The sequence below is a fragment of the Protopterus annectens genome, chromosome 13.part0, assembly GCF_019279795.1.
Source record: "Protopterus annectens isolate FY-2018-M chromosome 13.part0, PAN1.0, whole genome shotgun sequence".
Taxonomy (NCBI): Eukaryota; Metazoa; Chordata; order Ceratodontiformes; family Protopteridae; genus Protopterus; species Protopterus annectens.
Genome location: NC_056747.1, coordinates 454,352,113 through 454,370,573, shown reverse-complemented (window position 1 = coordinate 454,370,573; position 18,461 = coordinate 454,352,113). Strand labels below are relative to the sequence as shown.

Below are 18,461 nucleotides of genomic sequence, written 5' to 3'. Positions count from 1 at the left end.
AGAGAGAGAGAGAGAAAGAGTAATACAAAAGAACAGAAGAAGATGGACTGTAAAACAATATAAAAATTTTCCTAGGTGGCTTATGAAATAGCCTCACCTTTTTAATAATTTAGTTTAAAAGCACTTAATCTCAACCACGTCACTCCACAGACCATCATGTGACTGTGTGTCATGCAGTAGATTTTTGAAAAGTGTAATTTGTACTCTACAGTACAAAGCTGACTGTGCTCCAGTATTTGAGAGGGTGGAAAAAGCTCCTCCCACACACATATCTAATCTTCCTGCTGCATGTTATTATTCAGACACAAAGGGAATAATCTGAGATGCTTATCTCTGGGTGGGTGACATGTATACCTGAGCTCATGACAAATGTACATGAGGTTTACATCATAGCTATTAAAACATTCATGATATGTGAAGAAACTGCTGACGAGTATGGAATACCTTTAATCCATTTTTTCTGTAACACAGCAAGAGCTTTGCTTTACTAATTCCTCTGAGAGATGCTGAGGTCACTACCTATCTGCTTTTACACAAAACCCAAGAGCATATTGCTGTATTATTTGGCTGACAAGCCAAGTTGTGATTCTGACATGTTGACCCTGTCTTCATTTTTTATATGGGCAACCATGTTGTATATCAGAAACATTACAATTCAAAGAAACAACGCACTGTTGTAATTAGTAATAGCCCTCAGAAAAACAGAGCTACTGTCATATGTGCTGCAGGATCTTCATAACCTTTAATAATTAGGCAAGAGGCAGCTATATAAAGACAGACAAACTGTTGTACGCCTCTTCATGTTTCATCAAATTTCATCCATCAGGGTTAAAAGAAGACTAATGCATCAAGTGGTTCTCTTCTGGCATAACTCAACCCATTTTTAGAGCTGCAGTAGTGCAGGAAGAACTGTCAGAAAGACTGCACCAGCACCACTTCTGCAGCATTAGCAACCTTAGTGATTCCTGCCTCATATAATACAGACGTACAGAAATAAAACCGAAAGAAAATGAAATTTCATGAGATCCTTTGAGAGCTGTGGGATACATGGGAAGCAGATGTACACGGTCATTTCACAGTAAAGAAGCCCTTTGAATCAGTGCTGCCCATTCCTTTGATTAAAAGCTCACCAGTGCTGTAGGCGATATTGTGCACATGTGGCTGTCTGAAGCACTGGATGCATTATGTAATGATAAAAAAGTAGTTGCTGTGGGATAATAGGAGGTGCGCAGACAGTGGCTCTAAGTTTTTGTCTTGTGAAGTGCCTTTGTAAGCAATTTTAATAAGGAAAAGGTGGAAAGTGTTTTTTGTAGATGACAATGACAGTTTCAGCACAGTATCACTCAGGACTGGCTAGACAAAAAACAAATAGAATGGCAAATATTCTGCAGCACTGAGTTTTACGGTTCACTGGTTATCATGGGAAACACACATTCATTGTTGAAATCTTGGGACTTCTAGTCACATACTTCTAATACAGAGCCTTGTTTTTGTGCACACATTGATGTTTCATTGTGTGTGTGTGTTTGTGTGTCTGTCTGTCTATGTTTGATATACATTTTTAACGGTAGCATGGTTTGAGATCAAGGGCAGTGTAGCAATGCAACTAAGAAAAGAATGTTAGATAATTACTGCAGTGAATGTGGACACACAAAACTACTGTGTCTTCAAATACAGAAAAAGACAAATGTACATCTGCAGCGTGGCAATCATTTTTAACTCTCTGTGACAAAATAAGAGCATATCTCCAACAGCATGATCCTTAAGAGGTGCTAAATGTGTTTGGACTCAGGTTTCAGGTTCTCGAGAGAAAGATTATGCTACAACACTGATCACTGAAGAGAATTTTTTATTGAGAACAACTATTCCGTCAGCTTTCAATATTAAACTTTGGATACTACTTAATTTTTCTCTAAAAAAGTAAATAAGACTGAATTTCTTTCCTAACTTACTGTTGTTGCTCAGGCCATTGGTGGATCAAAAGGTTCGAAAATAGCTCTAAGATGCATCTCAGAACATCTAGTGCTCTGTGAATCTTGGGTCCTAGTGGGCCTCAAACCTTTGGTTTGATTCAGTTACTTCTTTCACACTTACTACATTACAGTCTTGTCAGTTAGAGTATGTTGAAAGGATGGAGGAAAAACCTAAAACGTATGACAATGTGTTAAAAAACAGAAATAAGTAATCTGTCTAGATGTTATTGGGTCAACATAGATGGAAAAACAGGAGAGGGGCACTGGGGGTACCAGAAGGAACACTGTGCAACTAGGGGCTCATGGAATCCTTTGTATAGGGTTTCATTTCACCCAGTGGTAGCCCTGTTGACTGCAGTCAGACATCTGAGATGTTCATAGTCAGTAAAGTGACTAGAATGATTTAGACATCTAAGATGTTCACAGTCAATAAAGTGGCTAGAATGAGTGGGTACTAAGGTAACATGCAGCCTGTGGATGAAAGTGACTAACCCCATCTGTTGTTTGATCACAGGTAAATGGTCATTGACCTGTGGCAATATAGCTCTACCCCATTTCCAATTAGCTTCATACATTAAGCTAGTTCCTGCAGCCCCTCCTCCATCTTGCTTTGACTTCACTGCCTCTAACTACAATACTGTGTCTTATATTTCAGGCTTTCCCCAAGGGAAGACAAAAAGAAAAAAATACAAAGAAAAAGACAAACATACACATGCATACACAGCGAACATTATCAGGTTGAGGTTTACTAAAATGACTGAAGATGTTACTGTGGTAACTATACAGATCACAGAATCTGGTAGAGAAGGACAGCACCTTTGTCTACAGTTTCATGCTATTTACAAAGGAGTAGAATTTTCATTTCAGAATTCCTACCCACTCATTCAGTCAATCAAATGTTATTTTTTGTTTAATCCTAAGGCTATAACAATTAGAAAATCAATTATATTAAAATCAAAAGAATAAATAAAAAAGATGCTAAAACTTAACTAAAATAGAAGCCTGATGTTGGCTTCATGAAGAAAATAAATTTACCTATCAATTAAAATATACCCTTTAAAAAAGATGTTTCTTATAGGACTTCTTGAAGTGTCCCATTGTGATGCATTCCTTAACTTGAAATGGCAGTGACTTAGGAAAACTCATTTTAAGAAAGCAACTGCATATCTAAATGCTATATGTGCAACTCTAGAATAATTAGCCCATGCCTGATGAATGGACAGAAAGAGATGCCTAATAAGGGACCATCAGCTCTTTCAAGTGGATAGAATCCATATAATATAGAGAAATGTGAGTATCACTGTTCTGAAGACAGATACAAACAGTGCAATCACTGCAGAATGGGAATTACATGAATATAATGGTATGTGCCTGTTAGCAGTCAAGCTGCAGATGCACGTGTGAGAGTCTTTGAAGGTCTTGTTCAGCAAACTCCAGGTAAAGGGAGTTGCAGTAAATTAATTGAGAAAAGACCAATTAGCACAAAGTATTCACCTGACAGTTATCACAGAGGGTTCCATCTGGCAGTTAGCACAGAGGATTAAGGGTATGAATTGTTAATTAGTTATTTCCTGTGGAATAGGGTTTGATTCCTCAATCTTCAATTGCCTACAGTGAGAACCTGAGCAAGTTACTTAACCAAACAGTGATTTAGGGCAACTGGAATTTGGGCTGGGTTACTCCGTGGTCTCCTGAACTGCATGCCTAATAACGTCCTGTGAACCAAAGTATATGTAATGACTGTGAGGCCCTCTAGGCATGGTTCTCGGGATAATAAAATGATTTGACAACAGCTGTCACCTTGTTTCTAACTAACAAATACTCAGTGAGAAAATACCCTAGGCATACATTCCTCCCTGTTCCTACTATCAATTAAGTTGAGAGCAAGGCTTGAAACTGCAGGGTCTCAAGGTCAGATGAATGGCCAAAGCCTGAGTCTCAGCAGGGTTCCCCCTAATTCAACTACTTCCATAAATTGAAGGATTGAATAAACACTTATCTCAGGGGAATCGAGTCAGATAAGTGTCATCTGAACAGCAGTGCTGTCTTACACCTCTACTTTGAATGTCTTGCCCAGTTTGGGGCATATAAACTGAAAACAGACCAAGATAAACATACAGGCCAGTGGAGTCCTGTACTATAGAAGCAAGCATAAGGATGAATTTGCATAAAAACTCCCTTCTGAGTATACTCCCAAAAGATAAGAGATAAACCATTGGAAGACCCTGACAAAAAAAAGGCTGAAATGGGATCCTTGGTGCTTGATCAAGATCCCATGGGTCCTACTATTAAATGCAGCTAAAAGATCGAGGAGGACCAACACTAACCAACAAAACTAATACTTCGCAACTAATAATGGACCAGTCATGTGATTTGTACATAATATAAGCCCCTACCTAGAATTTCCCATTCCTGTAACTTAGTCATATGTACTATTACATGTTGATGATGTTATGGACATACCCATACCTTCTATTTTTTGGCATTCATTTGGGCACCCATCCCTCCACCTGTGGCTATCAAAAACCTATTTTCTATCAGCCAATTCATTTCACCTGACTCCTGGTGTTATAGGACACCAGAGGAGGAAAGCCAGTGCCATGGGCCACAGCCATCATCCAGCAAGGGATACATAAGCTTTCTTATACTCAACACCTTCTCTCTCTTTTGGCTTGAAAGCAAATTGCAATGCTCTCCGTTCTGGTCCCAGTGCAAGTTTACACTTCCACATATCTGCAATGTCCAACTACTGTGCATGCCATTCCCTGGCAGACTTATGTTTCTTTTTTCTTTTTGAATCTAAAGCTGCAGTAGTTGCAGCATCTTTTTTTTTATTTTTACTCTACTTGGGGTTCTTATTTGAGATTCTGCCAACATCATCTGCTCATTTCTATCCCTCGTCAGCATCAGCATGCTTCTTTAACATCTAGCCTTCTTACTAGACCTGGGTCATCTGGGATGCAGTTAGGACACCAGTCCTCTATTTCACAGTGCCAATGAAACCTTCCATCTTTCTTTTTTTGAACACATTTTTGTTAAACTCCATCATTCTGAGTAATTTTTATTGCAGCACTGAAGCAAATATTTTGCTGCAATTAAATGACAATAAAGCATCACTGATTGCCTTGGCTGCTGTCATGATCACATATAGCTCTAGAACAGGAAACATGCAGGCACTGTTTCTCTTACTCTGTAGATTTTCAAGTGCTCCCACATTTATTCCTGATCAAGAACTGATTGAACTTGTGCATGTTAGGTTAGAAAGGAACACTAAGTAAATCTCTTAACCCCTTGGCACAAGAATTATGGACAAAGTACAAAGTAATGGGTGGACAAAGGCCCAAGATCAGGAACAGATTTTAAATGTTACTGTTATAAGCTAGGATAACATTTTTCATTAGCACATATTTTCTGAAGGACATGAAATCTGAAACTCAAATGTCTGACATAAGTTAGTGACTTTCACTCTCAATGGTTTGAAAGAAAACCATAGATTTTAGGAGGGACAAACCAAAAATATAAAGCAAAATAAATCTGGACATTCTGTTAAAATCTGGACAGTTGACAGGTCAACCACTGCCACAGTACCCCTCATGCAGGGCTACAATTTCAGAGCAGATGAATGCCATTATTTTGAAAGGAATACGAGATCTTGGAATGACCATCAAATGGAAGTCTGCATGATTTCTACTGCTTCACCTATGTCCCTTATAGGGCCTGATGGTGACTGAACATAATAATGTTAAAGAGATTGTTAAATGGGTGACTACAGTTACAACACATATGGGTGAACAGAATGAAAAGCTGCAATCCCCTACAGAAGTGGACCAGGCGTGATATAGGGACAGGGAGAGAGTGAACAGGGAGCTTCAATGTCTTCTTGAAATTTATCATTGCAGTTAACTCAAGACTTGTTTGGCCTGATAAAACAGAAAGAAAGAAACCAATGGTGACATACTGAGTCGTCTTCAAAACAGCATGATTGTTTTAGGGGGAATACAGTCTAAGACAACTAGTTTGGGGGGGGGTTATAACAATTGTTCTTTACTTGATAGAATTGTTGCCTGGAAGCATGTTTTTTTTTTCCTGCACATTTTTTATTCCTATGAGGCAATGGGGGTGATAAAAGTTAATTTCTGTGCATTCTGAGCTTTATATCTCTCAACTTTTTAGATCAAGATGTCTGGACAAAGACAAAAATAGTGGGAATGCAAAGGCCCAAAAATAGTGACAGATTTTAAATACTGCTCTTATAATCTTAAAAAGTTGCTAGAATAACAGGTTTTGTATTAGCTTACATTTTCTGTAGGATATGAAGTGTGAAACTGAAATGTATGTCACTATTTAGTTACTTTGATCCTCAATGATTGCCAGAAAACCACAAAGTTGTATGACGAACGGATCAAAAATGAAAGCAAAAATATGGACAGTTGAAAGGTATGCTGAGCTTTAGCGGCTTAAATCTGGGCTATGGATATGCTATAACAGACTTAGACATGCATCCAAAATGGCCCGAGTCAAGTCAGTAAGAAAATGTTTACAAGTGAAAAAGACTTTCAAGTGAAGAGGCAGCAAAAGATGGGATATTCTAAAGAGGTTCAGTATGTTTATAAATCTTGTAGTGACTGTTGGTTTAATAGTCTGTAAAGCAGACTGTATTATTTCATTTTTAGTTATAAAATATTATCATATTTTAAGTTCTCTAAAGTATGCTATGTACTGGCTGACTTGCTTTATATTACTTGATCTTATAAGCTCTTTAGGGAGAGAGAGAGAGGAAGATGAGGCATCTTAAATGCTGGTGCTTTTGAAAGCTCCAGCCTGTTGGTCTTAGAATCCTGGGGAAATAACTGGGTAAAAGAAGCATAGTTACAAAGCACGGCTCTTATAGACATCTGCTGTTATGAGTTCCCCTAAAACATGATGGTGTAGGGGCAATCTCAATGAGTATTTTATTCTGACCCGTTTTACTTTTGGCTCTAGATGTCCTCCAAGAAATGTACTTCTGGATTGCATTATTGTAAAAATACAAGTGTCATTCTGGATCCTTCCAAAAGATGATGTGTTGCTTTTGCATCCATGCATAACCCCTTTTTCCCATTTTTGCACATGGGGACGGGGTGTCACTTCAACAGTGGCAATTATCTTGAGCCAAGGTTTACATCACCAGGTGGCTAGCCCTACCACGGGAGCTGATCAGTACCACTCACTCGCACCAACACTCTCACCTATGAACAATTTAGAGTGTCCAGTTCATCTACTGCAAGTCTTTGGAATGTGGGAGGAAACCAGAGAACCCAGAGGAAAGCCACATGACAGCAGGAGAACCCAGAGGAATGCCACATGACAGCAGGGAGGACATGCAGACTCCGCACAGAAGGCACCCCAGCCGAGAATCAAACTAGAGCTGTGAGGTGACAACACCAACTACTGCACCATCGCGGCTGCCCAAAAAGCCAACAAAAATAAAGCTTAAACATTTCTACTTAGTCTGATGAGGCCCTCAAGCCATGAAAAAAGCAAAGGAAAAAGTAATAGTGGCATGCATTTATATAAACCTCACACATCTCTTAGGTTCTGCCATTGAAACATGAGCTGTACTGAACACCATCAGATACGACAGTGCTTTTTTTCTTACCATTTCTAGTCTCTGACCCTCCTCAGTGGACTGCCACAGAATACTGGTCAGTTCAAAACTGCATCCAGGCATTCAGGTATGAACATGTAGAGACAGAATTATAGTAGTGCGAATGGTATGAATTAAATTTTGACACAGAATTAGTAAGAACAGATCCCTTCAGCAAAATCAGTGCTTCTCGACATTCAGAAAAGTTCAGAAATATTTTCATTCATTGGGATCATATCAGAAAAAACTGTGGATGCTAGCAATACTGGGAAAACAAAGAAAAAAAAAGCATGCACACGTGCATACACACACACACACACACACATACATACGCATGCACACACACACACACACACACACACACACACACACACACACACACCATGCGCACATAAACACGTGCACACACACACACACCATGCGCACGTAAACACGTGCACACACACACACACCATGCGCACGTAAACACGTGCACACACACACACACACACACACACACACACACACACACACACACACGCGCATACACACACACACACACACACACACAAGCACACATGCACACACACACAGTCATAAGGTAGCTTTTAATCAGTTTCACTTCTGTGGGGGTCAGCTATCAGGCTGCACTGTTTTCTTTACTCAAAAAAAAAAATGTAGGATCTTCTGAAAACTAATCCTATCAAATAACTATGTCATAACGTTAAAAGTTATAGCTGCAGCACTATAGAAAATTAATAACAAGCTCTGCGCCTCAGACATTTGTTATGCTGCTGCATATATAAAGGAAAATATGTTGAATGTCATTTTGGATAAACAACTAAACAGCAGTAGCAGCTGTTTGCCCTTTTTTAAGAAAACAAATGGGTGTGACCTCAGAGTTTTCTTATGCATCCCACAAAGAATCTTGTGGCTGTGCTTAGAATCTGTGGCATATGGAAAAATACGTAAAGGCAACCACAACAAATGTATTAACGCAGTAAAATCTAAGCAGGTGTGGAATTAAGAAAGCTTCAAGACTTCCAGATGATGAAATAAGCCTATACTGAGAAACTGATTTCTTGTGACAGCAATCCCCTGGACTACAAGAAGTATAATTACAAAAGAGCAAGGAGAACTTCATGAGATGAGAATGTTTATAACAGATCATTAGAGTTTCTTCCACCCCCCCCCCGTATCCTAATTTTCTGCAGATTTTCATACCATTAAAGCATCTTATCTTGTAGCAGCACTTGATACAGGAGAGAGAAATGAGGATGAGACTATGTATCTGCTGCTGGGCAGGTATAACACCTGGATAGTCAGTCACTCCAACCACAGGCACTGTTGCAAAGAAAGGGTATTATCTATACTTCTGATAAAACAACCCTGTGCTGAGCATGGTCAAGGTGTTGCATTTGCTACAGCCTTTCTCACATCCTGTGAAGTATCTGCCTTGGGTTATGGCATTCTTCTTCAGCCACTTTCAGTCTCACTACTATCACAGTGATGTTGCTGTCCAGCCACATGAAAAAAGTAGGGCAGAGCCCTGACAGACCACACTGTATTTCTAACACGAGACTGTTACTGTGGAGAAATACAATGCTCTCAACTCCAGATTTAAACATCCACTACAAGCCTTTGCTTATTTTATGTCCAGCTGTTAAATATTGGAGTGGACTGCTTGTCTTCCTGTGGATACTCTTAGGTGTTTGTTAGTTTAATATAGGTACTTCTATGCTGTACATTCCTTTTCATCCTGTCTTTAGTGGACTACATATCTAACTCCTTTAGCCTGCTTTTATAAAACTTTTGCAGTTGACGATGATCTGGGGTTGTTGTCTTCCTCTCAACAGCCTGTTTACACTTTGAGGAGCTTAGTTCTTCCATCCTGTATAGAATATTGATGATGAACTTTTGCCTAATGTCGACATATGGGGAAGACTATATTCTGTTTTATCATTACTAATCTCTGTCTCTCTCTCTCTACACTCATCTTTCTATTGCCTTTCTTCCCCACTACGCAGTTTTAAACAGACCCCATATCTCTTTTAAGTTTGGTAATTATTAGTATGCCCCCACTGTCATTGGTACTTTGTTTGTTTTCCCTCTGGCTCATCATATTGGATTTCTTTTCTAGTGAACTTAAACTACTTTTCATCTGGCTCTTGTTAACTGCACCTTGCACGCAGAAGCAATGTTAAATACCTTAGTGCCATCTACAGTGGGACATTTCTTCCTTGCAGGCACGAAGCTGTGTCACCTCAGCAAACATTAATGAGGGCCAGTCCCAGTGATTTATTTATTTAGTAGAATTTGCTTACCAGGGTAAAGTACTGATCAGCTCTAACAGTTTCAGTCTCAGCTATGGTAATGAACCCAGTTTTAGCATTTATATAATTAGCTGATTTTATGAAAATATTAAAGCTATGACCATTAGTACTTTTAATGTATTGTCAGATGAAGTACAATGTCTGCAATGATTTTATCAGACAAGAAGATTTCATTTACATATCAGGTGGATCCAATACCCATCTAGCCATTTAGAACCAGTGCCATTTGCAATAGGTTTCAATGTATTTACGTAATATTTCTACTCACTTTTTGAGGGTTATTTGTGACTATCACACACAACAAACTTATTAATGCTTCACTTACTTTCTGTGGTAACCAAGACTTGGAAAACAAAGCCTGACTGAAGAGACAAAAGTAGTGATGCATGCAAATCAAAGAGCATATTTTAAAGTGATATAAGTTGCCATGCAGACTCCATTGCCTAGAGGGACAAACCCTGTTTTGGATCAAGCATGCCAGTGAACAGAGGAGTTATAAGCAGAGGAAAATGTGTCTAGTCTCAGCTGGATGGTAGCCCACAGTGCTATCATCTCACTTCCCATTCATGGCTTCCTCAGATGCTGGGAAGTAGGTGAAATGAATGGGTCAGTGGGGAATGGGTGTTGCAACTGTCAAACGGAGATCAGGAGGCAAAAAAAAAAAAAATTCAGATGCCTATTTTATCTATGTAGTCTTCCTTCTTCCTCTTTCGGCTTTTTCCCGGTTAGGGGTCGCCACAGCGGATCACCTGTCCTCTCATGATCAGCAGTGGGTGTCGAGTGGCCAGCCCGGCGCCCAACCTTCCACAGAAGGCACACACATGCACACACTCACATCTAGGGCCAATTTAGAGTGTCCAATCCACCTACAGCATGTCTTTGGGATGTGGGAGGAAACCGGAGGAAACCCACGTGACCACAGGTAGGACACGCAGACTCTGCACAGAAGGCACCCCAACCGAAGATTGAACCAGAGAACCTCTTGCTGTGAGGCAGCAACGCTAACGCTGCACCACCACGGCCGCCCTATTTTATCTTATTCTTATCTTTATTTTATCTATGTAGTAGGGAATGTAAACTAATACCTGCAGCAGATATGCAGGCAAACCTGACTTTAATTCTAAATCTTCTTGCATTGAGTAGAATTATAAGAACGTAAGTAAGTTATGTACTTCTTCAGCATTCGAGTTTCACTTTGGAAATAGACACTTACTTGTTTCACGTGGGTTTTCTATGACCACCCCCAAAAGAAAGTAAAATAAATATGGGAGGGGAAGTGGGTGAAGACTGTGTGTGTGTGTGTGTGTGTGTGTGTGTGAGTGGAGGGTGATGAAGTCTACATTCTGTTGCAAGATGTACAATATAACAAATTCTAAGAAGTTCCAGGAAGATTCACAACATTTCATCTCTTGATGTAAAAGCCACAATTCTGCATTGTACTGAGATGCATTACTAAAAACTTTGCTTGCTGGAAATGGATCAAGAACCTCACATGTTTTAATATGTATGATAACCTGTTTTGTAGAGATAAAAAAAATCTGCTTTATTTGGTTAGGACAAGTGTTTCAGTTAAGTAAAAAAGGTAGTATACAGTAGAGTATAGCTTAGAAGAGTATAGACTTATATAACATAAAATAAAATAACATAACATTATAGGTTAGCATGGTATAAAGAAATATAATAACTGCTGTGAATGATGTATATGATATATATAAATATGCCATATATACACACGCACACACACATACATGCACACACATGCACACACGCGCACACACACACTCTCACAGGAAACAGATGTCGCATTTAGAGCTGGCATTCCTCCAACCTCTCAAGCTTCCTGTAATCTGTAGCCCTAAAACCCAACTCTGATAAAAACTGCTAGAAGCCTCTAAACACACAGTTGTTGTTCTCTTCTGCATCATCAAAGCAAACCAATGCATTTGAAAAAGGCAGGTTCAAAAATAAATAAATATATAAACATACTGGTAATTTCTGATGTACTTGATGTAAACAGCAGTTACAACCTGTAACTATTTCCAGGGTATAATACAGAAAATAAGTACTCTGCCTGGCAAGAATGTCTTTATAAGCAAGTAGTACTTATTTACTTGATGAAGATTCAGAAAAAAGAAAGAAAGAAATGTCCCGCTGTTTCTAATCTGGATTAGAGAGCATTACCATCCTCCTCATGTAGCAAGAAACCAAAGATGAATGCATGCTTACTACCACAAGTCCTATATCTTAAAATGCATAGAAAATTCTAGATAAAGCATTTCACAAGCAGAACAGAACATAGAGAACAGGGTAAAAAAAAAAAGATAAATTTCATTTAGCTGGTCAAAATATTTAAATCTGTCCAGATACCCTGCTTCGGCTTCCACACATCGTTGAAGGATAAACTTAATTTGGCATTAGTGTTTGTACTTAGTCTGTAAATAAATCGATCATGGTGCTCATGAGCACATGACTTCCATCCAATTAGTCTTAGATTTTAGGCTAACACACATGGAACCAGCTGTCTCTTGAAGTACGTCTCTCTGTTCATATGTATACATTTCTAGATTTAGTTTCATATCCCTTGTCACATGAAGCATAACGTAATGACCTGATTTATCAACATCAGAACTCCTCTGAATGACATCTGACATTATAGAAATCTCCTTCTAGGACCCAGGGTCTGACATGTGGGTGTACCAGTGGAACATATAAAGGCAGTAGAAACTTTCTACTTAGTCCTTCCTTATTTGTGGGTTTTCTAGGCATATACACTTTGGAGCCTCCTGCCTTCCATACCTCCTTATCCCTTCATTATCTATAACTTTTTCCTGAAATCATACTCTTTAGTATGTATAAGTGATGCTTTATACATTAGTATTTGTATTTAACTTCAGCATGCCTCACAATCACACATATGGCATTTGCTTTGTTTTGTCTAATCTAGGTTTAGTACTTGTTGAAGAGGCTGTCTTGTGGATTATGTAGTACTTTTATTCCGTTATAAATCTGTTGATTTTGCAGCTCCACTAAAGGAGTTTGCATTTGAATTTCTTGGAGTATTAGTGAATATTCATTTATTACGGTAAGTAATCCACTTTAACCATATTTCTGAACTATTATGACAAGTAATCCGCTTTAACTATATTTCTGAACTATTTCCATTTTCTGCTTTAGTTATAAGAAAGTATATTGTTGTCTAGAAGAGTTGTCAGATGGATCATTGACATCTGTAGTTTAGCTCCCCCCTCTCCTATACTATTAGAAGTGTGACCTCATACATGGTGATACCACAGGTGATGGGTCTGGATGTCGCTGAGTGGCTGTTGCTAAGAAACAGTGATGCCATTCAGTGAGGCCCTGATGCTAGTGATGTGGTCGGGTGGTAAGGAACTGATCTGACTTACCATCCTCATACAATCAGTCTTTTGAGAACAAAACACTGAATACAAAATAAAAAAAATTACTTTGCACATAAAAAACAATAGGTGTCTTTTCTAAAACCCAGTATTAGATTTAAATAATAGGTTAGTTCTTTATTACAATTTTCCATATACTATCAACTGGTGTTATCATTTGCTTTCGGTCTAGTGCTGGGTCACACAAATTCCCAACAGGATAGGTAATAAATGTACCACCTCAACTAGTACTGCACACCACTATAATTTCCGACACATGCTGTCTCTTCCCTGTGACTGAAACGACAGTCTGTATTACAGCATGCATGTTTTGTTCAGTTTTAATCATGAGTAGGGACATTCATTACAATCTCCAAGTGTCTCATCTGTCATGTTACATAAGACAACATTTTCTGTTTCTTCAGTCTGAGCTAACTGAACAGAGTTGTTGAATAAAGGATGTCAGACAGCTAAGAATCACTATTTAAAAATGAGATTAAGTTGTGTTTGAAGTGCCCCCCTCAGCACCGAGATTCAAGCAGTGTTAAGTATCCTCAGCTGTGTGTGTAACTTTACCCTTGAGGATATTGGAGACTTGTGAAACATTTACTCACAGTGACACAAAAGGTAAAAATTACAACTTTTTGAAATGTCAACAAATGTCAAAGAAAACAGACTGAATTACAAAAAAAAAAAAAAAAATGCGCCTTGTACTACTTCTGTTTTAAAAAAAGACAAGCAAAAAATTTCAATAAAAGTGCCAAACAAAAGAAGAGGTGATCTAAAATAGACAAAAAGTACACCAGAGATAAGGTCAAAAGTGTTAAAACATACATGGCTATTCCATTCTTTCAGCATAATGAGTCTTCTTAGAAATCTGCATGAAATTAAATATTATCACATTTTTAGTATTGTGGTGTCTAACAGCTTTTCTGCTCAGTCTGTTTCAGTTGTACTAACATTCAGTTACTATTAAACCAGACAACACAAGACAAAGGCATAAAGTTAAGGGTGATAGGTCTCGCACTTCAGAAACATGTTTCCTGAGATGCAAGCATTTAACACCGAACGGAGACCTATGACTTTGCTTCTCTAGTGTGTAATGAATGATCATAGAGGCAGATTGGCACTATCGGTAATGAATACTTAATTCAGGTTCTCTGTTTTCACTACATTGTGAGACTAATTTAAGTGAAATGTTAGCATTTTGATGGGTCAGGAAAACTCTCTGTCTTGCACTAATTTAAAAAAGCACAGAGGATAATCAGTTTTCAAAGAAAAAGCACATTTCTGTATTTCCACATTTACTAACAGTAACTTCACGCAGTTAATCTTATATTAGCTTTGGTAACATGCCTAGTCGGCTAACAATTCTCTAAATGCAAGTTCAGGCAGATCTGCTTACTTACGTCCTGTGCAAAGAAACAGCCTGCTACTACTTTACCTCACAGTATCATCGTAGCTTGCAATTCTTCCAATGAACTTCATTTTGAGCTGCATCCGTAAATTATTGCACTTTTTCGTTATGCCAAAAATATCCAGGTACCTTTCTATTTTTTGTTTGCTATTCTTCTCGTGAAGCAATGCTTTGACGCACACACACACGCACACCCTCTCTGCTCCTATAGATAGTGACAGACACTCTGGCTTGCCGATGGTTACTGTCTGCTACCACTTGTACTTTGAAATGGAAGGAGTGGCTATGAAGGAGTACATGGGAGGAGACAGGCAGCATCCCTGATCCAAGCCAGCTTAAACTAGTCCAATTGTATCTTCCTTAAGGTGTTGCAACAAACAACAAAATAAAACAAAAGTCATATGTGAAAAGATACCTGCTTTCTTAGAAGAAAACCTGCTAAGCTGGACTGTAATTCAACTTATGTAACATGCAGCGAAGAGCTCTGATGGTCTCCAGACCTGCAGGGCAAGCTTTGTTCATTGTTCCTGTAGCTCTTTTGAAATATGTAGTCAGGGTCAGATTTTTAAAAAAGAAAGAGATGGAAAGAGAAAGGGCGGAAAAACTTTGTACTTATTTTCACCAAGTAACAGTAGTTTTTAATGCCTTCATTTAGTTTGTCTTTATTAACAGAGTAAACTCTGGGTACAAATGCCCACTCCACTTCAATATAAATATATATATATATATATATATATATATATATATATATATGTATATTAATCTGCTCTTTTGAGGGTATATATTAATTTTGTTTGTAAATGTTTACCTGTCTGCCTACTTTAATCTATATACCCAAAGAAAATATATATCATATATTTATCTGCGTACGAGCATGCATGTGTGTGTGTATGTGTCTGTGCATGCATGACAGAATACGTGTATATGTGTGTGTGCCTTCATCTGTGTGTATGTATGTTTGTCTGAGGGCATGTGTATATCTATGTGTGAGTGAGCATGTGTGTGTGTGTGTGTGTGTGTGTGTGTGTGTGTGTGTGTGTGTGTGTGTGTGCGCGCGCATATATGTGTGTACTGTGTACCTGTTTGGGTATGTGTGCACTTGTATGTGTGTGTATGTGTGCACTTGTATGTGTGTGTATGTGTGCACTTGTATGTGTGTATATGTGTTTACCTACGTGTGTGTGTGGTTTTGTATTACCTGTTGTTATTGTGCATCCGTCTAGCTTCACAATATGTTTAACTTTGCATCTCTCTTGTCTCCAGCATCAGTCCATTAACAATGACTGGCCGACTATATTATCTGCACACACAATCATCCTCTGATAGCATAAATGTCAATATGCCGGGTTGAAAAGCTGGAGCCTTTGATACAAATCCGCTCCATTCATACATGCTTTTATTTTTTGTATCTAATAAATAGCAGCAAACACACATGCTTATGAAGTGCATGCAAACAAACTTATGTCGGAATGAGGCATAAACCAACGATCTTCAGAGTACTCATTCTGTTTACATAGCAAATTTCTGCACCGAGCCTACTAAGACATGCACACTCATGAATAAATTACAGTTTAATGCATGATCCAGTGGCCACATCAGTAAATACACATTAGAAATTCACAGGAGAATAGAAATTTACAGAAGAGCTGTGTGAACATTTATGAGACATCTATAGATTAAAAAAGAAGCCATCACTTGTCCCTTCATTACATAGTGCATGTGACCATCAGCAAAATCCTCTGATCTAGATGAGAAAACCTGGTTTAAAAAGAAACAGCCAAGAATTGGTTTATCTGTTTATTTCTGCTTTCTTGAAGATTTGTTTATATCTAAGAATCAACAGTGCCTACACACTGGGAACTGGACCTGAACACCTGCTGGAGTAGGGAAAGGCAGTTTAATATGCATTTTTAAGGATAACATAACCAGACAATATTGCTTTTCCATGTTAATGCGAGCAATCAGAGCTCAATATCACTGTGCATCAGGCTGCATGATAGTCTGATTTGTTAACAGATTACCAGTTATAAACACTGGTTATAATCATGAGGCTATGTCAAGTGCCAATAGCTAAACTGCCAGAATATTCTAAAACTAGTATAACTGAAAGTAAGCATGTCATTTCCCCCTAAAAATCCACATATTTAATTTTTCTAGTAAAATATAAATCAAGTAGTACACAGTAAAAGGGTATGCATTATGAATATGGCAGGGTAAAAGATAAAAGAAGATATCCATGGTCTTGACAAAGATATTTTAAATCCTTAGAAGCAAACCCTTAGAGTGGTTTATTATGCATGTAAAATGGACTGTCTTCACAGCTGAGGATTATCACATTAAAACTGTTTAATATCTCTTGCCAACATAAAATAAAAATTGCAGTGCAGTAGCTTGCTAAAACTGGAACAAAAGCATCTCAGAAAGGACAGCAGCATAATCCAGAAAAAAATCCATGACTGAAGGATATTAATTAGAGGTGTTATAAGGAATGTAGATTATTTCCTGGTCTCCTGTGTAGTAGGCATGTGTAGAAAGGCTTTCATTTTTTCTTACACTTTAAGATTAGCTGAATGAAAACTTCTGCCTCTTTGGAGCTACTTTTTCATTGTTGGCTAGTTCCAGTTCTCATCATTAACCCCCCCCCCTTAAAATGAGCATTTTTTTTCATCAAAATGAACTTAAGTTAAAAGCAGTGCATAGCATTTCTATAAGTTGGGAGAAGCTACTTCAGATCAGCATTTCTGGCAATGCAGCTGCCATGTTTCTTTTTTATGAAGTGCCAAGCGCTGTGCATACTAACGTTTTGCTGATTTTATTTATTTTTATTGCAAAGTGGTGAAACACTTTCAAATACAGGATGATAAATACATACAGGTTAATATCCCAGTTCATGTTTCTCAATCATATGCTTGTGGTTGTGGTGGTTGGGGGTGCAAATAACCCAAAACATACACATGGAATGCCTGCCAGTTCAAAATAAATTATTCTATCAACTATGTTTATAAGAGTAACATTGAAAATTTGTCTTTGATTTTGTGCCTTTTGTCCCCCATTTTTTACCTTTAGACATATTTCTGTGTTTTTAGACAATTAACACTTAATGTAGATACCTGCTGTTTGAATACAATAGTCTGACTGTACTGTCAGGGGTGCAATTGCATTATGTACTTAAAATATTAGGAAATGCATGCATAAGGTAATTATGTGCTCTCACAACTAAAACTTAGGTTTTGAACATTCTTGCCAGAGAAAATCAGAACATTAGTTTCACTTTCTGGAAATGTGTGACATTAAGGTGAAGGACCAAGTACTTCCATGCACAACTAATAAAACAGAATTCACTGTAATAGTCTATGATAAAAAAGGTTACTTGGAAGACTGTCTTAATACGTAGACTCTCTCATTGTTAACTGGGTCAGAGGAGACAGGATGACCCATTTTAGCCAGTGTCGTCCTTGAACATGTTGTCCAGAGAGGAACTATATGACAGGACCTTTCTGAGGAAGGCAAATCATAATGTGAAAATGTCAGTTTACTTATTTATTTCCTTTTATTTTTTTGTGTTTACCTGGAAAATTTGACTACTGCAGAAACATGGATCCAAACCATGTAAAGATTAATGCTGTTATAAACTGCATTTTCTGGACCTGGATGCCATACTCTTTCTTATGAGTTGGGCAGCATAAAATGATTTTCTTACTATCTTGGCTACAGGTTCGCTAAACACCAGGTTACTGT

General features: G+C 38.1%; 1 protein-coding gene across 1 annotated transcript in view; it reads right to left on the bottom strand.

Annotated features, from left to right (window-relative positions):
• LOC122787401 (GRAM domain-containing protein 2B-like) overlaps positions 1–14,940 on the bottom strand; it is an 82,303-nt gene extending 67,363 nt beyond the window's left edge. The window contains exon 1 of the mRNA XM_044054095.1: positions 14,751–14,940. Coding sequence (XP_043910030.1) covers positions 14,751–14,806 — 56 coding nt within the window. The 5' untranslated portion in view covers positions 14,807–14,940. The remainder of the gene's footprint in view (positions 1–14,750) is intronic.
• Positions 14,941–18,461: the final 3,521 nt, after the last annotated feature.